We start from the raw sequence: 8824 nt of genomic DNA on the forward strand, positions 1-8824 counted from the left end.
AAAATCCTTTGGGGCTGGGGAGATGGCTCAGTAGAATAAGTGCTTCCCTGGCAAGCGCAAGGGTCTGAGTTCAATTCCAGGTTCCACCAAAAAAAAAAAAAAAAAAAAAGTACAAACACACAGCCCTCAAGACAGATGCAGTTGGACTCCAGGCAGGGCTCTGACATCCATACACAGAGAGAGTGTCTTGAGGGGCTGGGGACCACTGTATCTCAATGAACTTGGCCCTATGGCTGTGCTCTCATGGAATTCTCACTGACTCCTCCTCCTCCAGTACTAGAGATTGAACCCAGAGTTTCAAGTCTGCTAGAATCTACCACTGAGCTACATCCTCAGGCCTTTTTTTTTTTTTTTTTAAGACAGGGTCTCATTGTGTAGTATAAGCTGGTCTTGGGTTCACTATGCAGCTCAGGTTGGCCTCAAATTTGTAGTGATTCTCCTGTCTTAGTCTCCTGAGTGCTGAGACTTCAGGTGTGTGCCACTGCACCTAGCTTTTCTATTCTATTTTGATACATACTCTTACTGAGTAGCTCAGACTGGCCTCAAGCATGTGATCCTCTAGCCTCAGCAGCCTGAGTATCTGGAATTATAGGCATGCCTTTCAGAGTGATTTTTTGGTTTTTAAGCCCCACTACACATCTCATTATGTAGTTCAGGCTGGCCTTGAACTCACTATACAGTCCAGGCTAACCTTGAATCACTAATGATCCTTTTGCTTCAGCCTCCCATATGTTGATATTATAAGTATGAGCTACCACACCTGGCTTTCAGATTGATTATTTATTTTATGGAACCAGGGATTGAACTCAGGCCCTTGCACTTGCCAGGGAAGCACTTATTCTACTGAGCCATCTAAGATTCTGTCATATGAGTAGATTCTAATCCAGTTTTTTTCAGTATCAGTGATCAAACTTGGGACCTTGTGCTTGCCAGGCAAGCTCTTGTGCTGCTGAGCTATAACCCCAGCCCAGCAGATTCTAATCCATTTTAGTGCTAGATGACTAATAATAACAGCTTCCACTAGTTAGCTTACTAAAATGTCAGACACTTTTTACCATTTATTAGAAAATGCCAAACAACCTTATAAGGTAATATCAATTGCAAAACTTTGTAGCATTTATTGTGTGAAGGCACAATTCCTTTTTTTTCTTTTTTTGGTACCAGGGATCAAACTCAGGACCTTACACCTATGAGGCAGGCACTTATGTCACTGAGCTATCGCCCCAGCCCTAGGGCACAGTTTCTAAAGTACTTTATTCATATCAACTCCCTTAATTCTCATAATCCTGTAATTAGATTTTTTTTTTTCTTGCTTTATAGATAGGAAACTAAGACCACTTTGAGGTTGGGAATTTGCCTAAAGTCATTCAGCTTGTTAGTGAGCAGGGATTTGAACCCAAAAAGCCACTGAATCTATGCCTCTCTAGTTACATGACCCATGTGGGAGAAAGATGGAATCTCCTCCAGGGGATGAGCTCAAGGAGGAGAATGGCTATGGTTGGACAAGTGTGCCCATGTCTGGACCCACAGAGCCCTCTGCCTCCTGCTGGAAGAAGGGGCAGACTCCCTGGGGTACATGGCTCGGCACCTCACCTGCTTATAGATAAGCTCGAAGGCTCCTGTGTCACAGTTTCGATCCAGCCTGCGGTCGATGACCACACGCAGAGTGTCGGCCTGCACCCCGGCACAGAGCCTCGCAGTGACAGGCGTGGAGGGTGCCATGGTGGGGCTGGCATTGATCTCGATCAGCCAGGGCTGGAAATCCTCACCAAATACAAAATCAGCACCATAGAGCTCAAAACTGGCCTTCCGGTCCTGCACAGTGTCCTGGGAGCTCTGCAGCGCGTGGATCACTGCAGCCTTCATGCCTGGCACGATGACAGTGGACCATGCATTCGGGGCGCCTGTCTCCCGAAGGTGGGCCTGGAACTTCTGGCTGGACCACATGTTGTCTGGTGGCAGCATGGGGTGCCGGTGGCACGAGTTCTCTAGGTGCTTCTGGATAGAATTGTTGCACAGGTGTACGGAGCTGGGCAGAGAAGAGAGCGGGGTCTATTCTGCTGGGAAGATGGCAGGACGGAGCCCTGGCCCCATACCTTCTCCCCAGCCAGGGACAGAATTCACTCCCAGGCCCACACTGAGATTCCAACAAGGAGGCCATGGCACGGAGAGTTTCAGGCCTGGCTTGGGGAACTGGCCAGGGCCTATGGGTAAGAAGGGGCATCTGACAGTGGGGACAACAGGACCACCTCATTAGATTTTCATGAAAAATGACTGGGATATACAAAAAGTACTTGGTATCCATCATCTATGATCCACTTGAATATGGAGAGCTAGTTTTTCTTTTCTTTTAAGTATGGTAAAATAAACCCATGGCCTTTTCACAGAGCTACAACCTTAGGCCCTTTATAAGGTTTTTTGTTTGTTTGTTTATTTTTTTCAGTACCAGGGACTGAACTCAGGCCCTTGAGCTTGCCAGGCAAGCGCTTATTCTACTGAGCTATCTCCCAAGGCAGTTTTTACTGTTTTGTTTTATTTACTTTTTGTGAGACAGGGTCTCACTAGTTCTGTCTAGCCTTAAACTCACTGTGCAGCCTAGGCTGGCTTTGAACTCTGTTAGCCTCCTGCCTCCACCTCTTGAGTGCTGGGATTACAGGCATGCACCAAGACACAGTTATATATTATTTTTAATACTGAGACAAGGTCTTGCCGAGTCACTAAATTGCAGAGGTTGAGCAGCAACTTGTGGTCCTCTATCAGCCTCCTACGTGCTAGTACTAAAGTCCTGCATCACCACACCTGACTACATGGTTACAATGATATTTTTTTCTTCTTTCTGGCAGTACTAGGGCCTAATGCATGCTAGGCAAATGCTACACCACCGAGCCACATTCCCGGCAGTGCTCCACCCACTTTTATTTTGAGACAGGGCTTTGCTAAATTGCCCAGACTGTCCTCAAATTTGCCATCCCAGTCTCAGCCTCCCAGGTAGCTGGGATTACAGGCATGTGCCACCATGCTGGCCAATTATGAATTCACATTGATGCCTCCATTCTTCAGCTGTGGAAACCAAGGCCTAAATGGGTTTTCACTTAACTAAAAGGCTTATAGCCTGGAAGCTTGCTTGCTTGCTTGCTTGCTTGCTTTCTTTCTTTCTTTCTTTCTTTCTTTCTTTCTTTCTTTCTTTTTTCTTTTTTTCAGAACTGGGGATTGAACTCAGGCCCTTGTGCTTAACAGGGAAGTGCTTATTCTACTGAGCCATCTCCCCGGCCCCTTTCCAGAGTATCTGAGCCTGGCCTGGCCCATAACAAAGCTTCCTCTCACCCGCAAAGTTAACCCCTCTGTTGCTCCTCTTCTCTCAGATCTCTCTTGGCCTGCCTTTACCAGCTCTCCACTTTTCTTTTTATACATGTCACCTTTGCCCATGACATCACTGTGTTTGCTATGTTCTTCACTTGGGCATGTCTCCCTGCTGGAACATGTGTTTGGAGCACTGGTATCCCATCTTGTTGGCCACATACCCTAAGTTCCTAGGACAGCTTGAGGCCCAGGTCCCACTCTCAAGGAGTTCCTGCTCTGTGTGGAGGTGAGAAGGTTGCCTGTCACACTTTGCGAGGAGCTGCATGGCTACAGGACCACAGCGTTAACCAAACCTGGGGGCTCTGGGAAGTCCCACAGTGGGGCTCACTTGTCCAGGTTCTTCAGGGAGAAGGGCTGAGTGGAGAAGCGGATGTAGCTGTCTCGATAGAACCACACAGTGAGTGGATTCCAGTCTGTCACCAGGAACCACTGTCTCAGGTCAAACTTGGTGCCGAAGATGAGCAGGGGCCGCTCGATGTACTTCTGTACAACCCACTTGCCGTCCTTCATCATCATGGGGTTGCAGTCCACCAGCTTCAGCATCTCCTCTAGGTGGTCCATACACACAATGCCTGTGTGGAGAGGGCAGTCAGGCTGGCTGCGGTGTGGGGCTGGGCCAGGGCCATGTCCTCCACCCCCAGGGCACTGGGACATTGGCCTGGCAAGAGACCAGTTCCCTCGTAAAAGCTGAGAAGCTGTTGAGGTTTTCAGTACTTTCCTAGTTAACCATTTTTGGTTTTGTTTTGCCCACAGCCCACAATTGTTTCTGTTTGAAAAAGAACATGATATGCTGCGTGTGGTGGTGCACCCCTGTGGCTGACGCACTTGGGAGGCTGGGGCAGGAGGATCACTGTGAGTTTGAGGTCAGTGTGGGCTACAAAGTGAGTTCAAGACCAGCCTGAACTGCATAGTGAAACTTTGTCTCAAAAAGAAAATAGTAATAATATACACTTACATAAAAATTTAAATAGTACTGGCCTTTTTGTGGAAATATGGTGTTAACCCAATAACTAAAGAATTTTTTTTTTTTTTTTCCAGAACCGGGGATTGAACTCAGGCCTTTGTGCTTGCCAGGCAAGCCCTTATTCTACTGAGCCATCTCCCCAGCCCCAAACTAAAGAATCATGAAGCAAAAAAAAAAGTCAGGCAAAAGGGCATAGGACAGGAGTAGATCTCCCATGGTTCTCCCCCCCGGCTCGGGTCCTTCCGCCACAGCAGCCGTTGAAAAAGAGTAGCCATGGCCCTCGGCTATCCCATGGCCGTGGGCCTCAACAAGGGCCACGAGGTGACTAAGAACGTGAGCAAACCGAGGCACAGCCGCCGCCGCGGACATCTCACCAAACACACCAAGTTCGTGTGGGACATGATCCGGGAGGTGTGCGGCTTCGCCCCCTACGAAAGGCGCGCCATGGAGCTGCTCAAGGTCTCCAAGGACAAGCGCGCCCTCAAGTTCATCAAGAAAAGGGTGGGGACGCACATCCGCGCCAAGAGGAAGTGTGAGGAGCTGAGCAACGTGCTGGCCACCATGAGGAAGGCAGCTGCCAAGAAGGACTGAGCCCCTCCGGAATAAAGCTTTGAAAAAAAAAAAAAAAAAAAAAAGGGCATAGGACACAGCAAAACGAACACACCAAATCAAACCCAGCACAAAACACCGGTACCTCATCTCTAAAGGCCAAGCACGACTATCCAGACACTGCTGGGTGTCTTTCCAGGCCACGTGAGCGTAAACCAAGCCTGCTTCTCTGAAGTATACAAAGGAAAGCAGGTCGAGGACCTGGACTAGGGCTTGGCACGTGGCCACATCCAGTGACACTCACGTCCTTCACACCAGCCAGCTGCACAGTACATTTCCAGCCATGAGGCTGTCAGGTGCAAGGGCATCTGCATTCTCTGTTTTACACCAACAAAGTTTTCCTGTCACTTCCAGGCCCAGCAAGAACGTATGGGAGATTGTATGTCCGTGCCAAGACCACCCAAACACCTGACTCTTGATCTGGGTCATTCTCCTGCCCAGAAAATGAAATTTTATTTGTTTATGGACAGAGTCTTGGTATGTTGCCCAGGCTGGTTTTGAACTTTTAGACTCAAATGATCCTCCTGCCTCAGCCTCCCACATGGCCTAGAACTACAGGAGTGTGCCATGATCTCTTCTTCTGTTTTGATGTCAAAGATCGAACCTAGGGCCTTCCACACGCTAAACACTAAACTATCACTGAGCTATACCCCTTAGCCCATTATGTATTCATTTTGGGGGTACTCCATTGCTTCATCTTTTATATGAGTGAAATTAAGCATCTTATTCCTACAAGACATAATTTTGTTTTTTTCATTTTTCAAGATCACTTTATAGCTGGCCTCAAACTCATGGTAACCCTCCTGCCACAACCTCCCAAGTGGGCTTGCAGGTGTGCGCCGCCACATCCAATTTAAGGCATTATTTGAATGCTGATAAAATCCAAATCATGAGCTGGGCATGATGGCGCACACCTGTAATACAGCACTTGGGAGGCTGAGGCAGAAGGATCGCTTCAAGTTTGAGGCCAGCCTAGGCTACAAAGTAAGTCCAAGGCCAGCCTGAACTGAATAGTGAGACCCTGTCTCAAAAAACAAAAAGCAAAGGGCCAGGGATATAGCTCAGTAGAATAAGTGCTTGCCTGGCAAGTGCAGGATCCCGAGTTCAATCCCCGGTACCGAAAAAAAAAAATCTGAATCATGTTACCAAGAACATGCAACACGCACAAATCCACATCATTCCTTCACTCTCCTAGCCCTGTCAGCCTGACAACTACAGGTGGCACAGAAAATCCTACCACTACCAAAGCAGGGCCCCCTTCTCAGAGGGCCAGCCTGATCAGTTCCCAGCAGTGTGATACCTTTATTCTGGCCCATTTTGGATTGTTTTTTTTTCTTTTTTGTGGTGACAGGGATTGAACCCAAGACTGTCACAATAAGCTACACCTTCAGCCACTTCTATTTTTTTATTTTGTCACAGTGAATCATTAAGTTGCCCAGGATGGCCTCGAACTTATGATCCTCCTGCCTCAGCCTTGTAACTGGGGTCACAGGCTCGGGTTACCATGCCCAGCAAACATGATGCTTTATGTAAGAAGAGTAAGACTGAAATAGAAGCTGGGACTGTAGCTCATGTGCTTATGTGTTTAAGGCCCAGCACACATACACACAAAGGCTGTCCATGCTCACAGACACAGAAATTACATTTTCTTCAGGAAAGTACTCTAAAGAAATAAGTGGGAAGGGCTAGGAATCTATGTGCACAGTATGTTCATCACAGCATCACTGGTAATAGCAATCAGTTAACAAAACCAAACCCTGAAGCGTACAGAGTCCACCATGGGAGGCTAGTATCCTCCACGCTGCATCCAGGCTGGATTTGAACGGAATGAGCAAGGCAGTGTACTGCGCAGTGCACAGAGCCCAGGGACAGGCGCATGGTGCAGGCCTGGCAGTACAGGCTGGGTCAGCAGCACAGGAAGCAGGGGTGCAACAGGCCCAGGCTCGGATCCGCAGGTGGCACTGCACTGCCTGCCTCTGGGAGTCACAGGTCTGCTCACCGCAACAACTTGCTTGCTGTGTGCTCATGCATATGCCCTTTCAACAGAGCCTGCCATGCATATGCTTCGATAAGGTTTTTTTAAACAGAGGTAAAATGTTAAAACTCACTTCTACCTACAAGGGGAGCCAATGTGTTATTTTTCTTCTATGTACAAACACACCATAGTGCCAGATACTTGAGAAGCTGAGGCATGAGGATCACTTGAATGCATGGAGGAGTATTTTTTTTTTTTTTCTTTTGGCAGAACCAGGAATTGAACTCAGGCCCTTGTGCTTGCCAGGGAAGCGCTTATTCCACTGAGCCATCTCCCCAGCCCCATACATGCAGGAGTTTAAGGCCAGCCTAGACACAGAGTGAGACCCTGTCTCAAAAACTTAAATAAATAAAATCAGATGCCCTTGAAAAAATAACTTTAAGTTAAAAAAAAAAATCGGATACATTGAAGTATGTCTAATGACTATTGCAAGAAGGAAGGCAAGCCAGGCATTGTGGTGCATGCCCATAATCACAGTACTCAGGAGAGACTGAGGCAGGAAGATCACTGAGTTTGAGATCAGCCTAGGATACAAAGGAAGCTCAAGGCCAGCCTGAACCACATGGCGAGACTGTCTCAAAAAGACAAAAAAAAAAAAAAAAAAGAGGAGGAGGAGGGAGGAAGGCAGCCAGGTGTGGTGGTACGCGCTTGTAACCCAGTTCCAAGGGTGACAGGGGTTGGTCAATGCCAGCCTGGACAGTGGTAAATACTGAGACCCCAGCTCAAGAAAATAAGTGCAAAATTGAAATAAGTTTTAATATTAATTGATAGAGATATAACTGAAATAAGAGGCTACAGGATAGTGTTGTGTTTACAATAAAACACACATGCGCACGCACACACACACACACACACACACACACCACATACACATACCCAAATGCACAGGAAAAAACATAGAAACACACTAAGTTGGAAGTGGCAATGTATGCCTATAATCCTCCAGCTCTGGACGCTGAGACAGGAGAATCAAGAATTGAGACCAGAGAATCAAGAATTGAGACCCAGGCCGGGGAGATGGCTCAGTAGAATAAGCACTTGCCTGGACTGAGTTCACGTCTCAGTTCTGCAAAATAAAAAAAAAAAAAAAAAAGAAAAGAAAGAATTGAGGCCACCCTGGACTACAAAATAAGATCATTTCAAAGAAAAGCACCAAAAAAGGAAAGAAAAGAAACACAGCTGAGGGCTAACAGTAGTTATCTATCAGTGAAATCAAAAAGGCTTCTGTTTGGGGCCGGGGAGATGGCTCAGTAGGATAAGCGCTTGACTGGCAAACATCAAGGATCTGAGTTCAATCCCCAGTTCCACAAAAAAAAAAGAAGAAGAAGGCTTTTGTTTGCTTGTTTCTACACTTTTGTGTATTTGTCTTTTTAAAATACAATAACCACATTTTTTTTTGCATATTTTTATACTTGGGGAAAAAAACAATACAAGGTAGAAAACAAAAACAATGCTGGTTTGGCTTGTTTTTATATTTGGGGGGTGTGTGTGTGTGGTTGTTGTTTGAGACAGGTCTTGCTATCTAGCTCAGCTGACCTTGAGTTTGTGATGCTCCTGCCTCAGCCTCCCAAGTGGTGTGGTGGCTCTGTGTCCTGCATGGAGCAGGAGGAGCGGCAGCTGGAAGAATGAACTAAGAGGTAGCAGAGCAGAGCGTGAACTCAGCCAGCGCTAAACCCCACAGGACGTGCAGCAATGTTTATTTTTTATTTTTTATTTTTTTTTAAATATTTATTTATTTATTTATTTTGTGTTTGTGTGGCCAGCTCAGCCCACCAGGGGGCGGGGCTGGCTGGCATGTGGTGCTGGGGGATTGAACTGTGGTCCCTGTGCTTGCCTAATAAGAGGCTACAGGATAG

General features: G+C 46.9%; 1 protein-coding gene across 7 annotated transcripts in view; it reads right to left on the reverse strand.

The window, feature by feature from the left end:
- LOC101575884 (tubulin monoglycylase TTLL3) overlaps positions 1 to 8824 on the reverse strand; it is a 24544-nt gene that overhangs the window by 5089 nt on the left and 10631 nt on the right. For all 7 annotated transcript variants that reach the window (XM_023705427.1, XM_023705446.1, XM_023705439.1 and 4 more), the window contains 2 exons: positions 3689 to 3932; positions 1594 to 2029 (listed from right to left, as the gene is read on the reverse strand). In XM_023705427.1, the coding sequence (XP_023561195.1) occupies positions 1594 to 2029; positions 3689 to 3932 (680 nt within the window). The remainder of the gene's footprint in view (positions 1 to 1593; positions 2030 to 3688; positions 3933 to 8824) is intronic.

The sequence above is a fragment of the Octodon degus genome, unplaced genomic scaffold (assembly GCF_000260255.1).
Source record: "Octodon degus isolate 3935 unplaced genomic scaffold, OctDeg1.0 scaffold00008, whole genome shotgun sequence".
Classification (NCBI taxonomy): Eukaryota; Metazoa; Chordata; class Mammalia; order Rodentia; family Octodontidae; genus Octodon; species Octodon degus.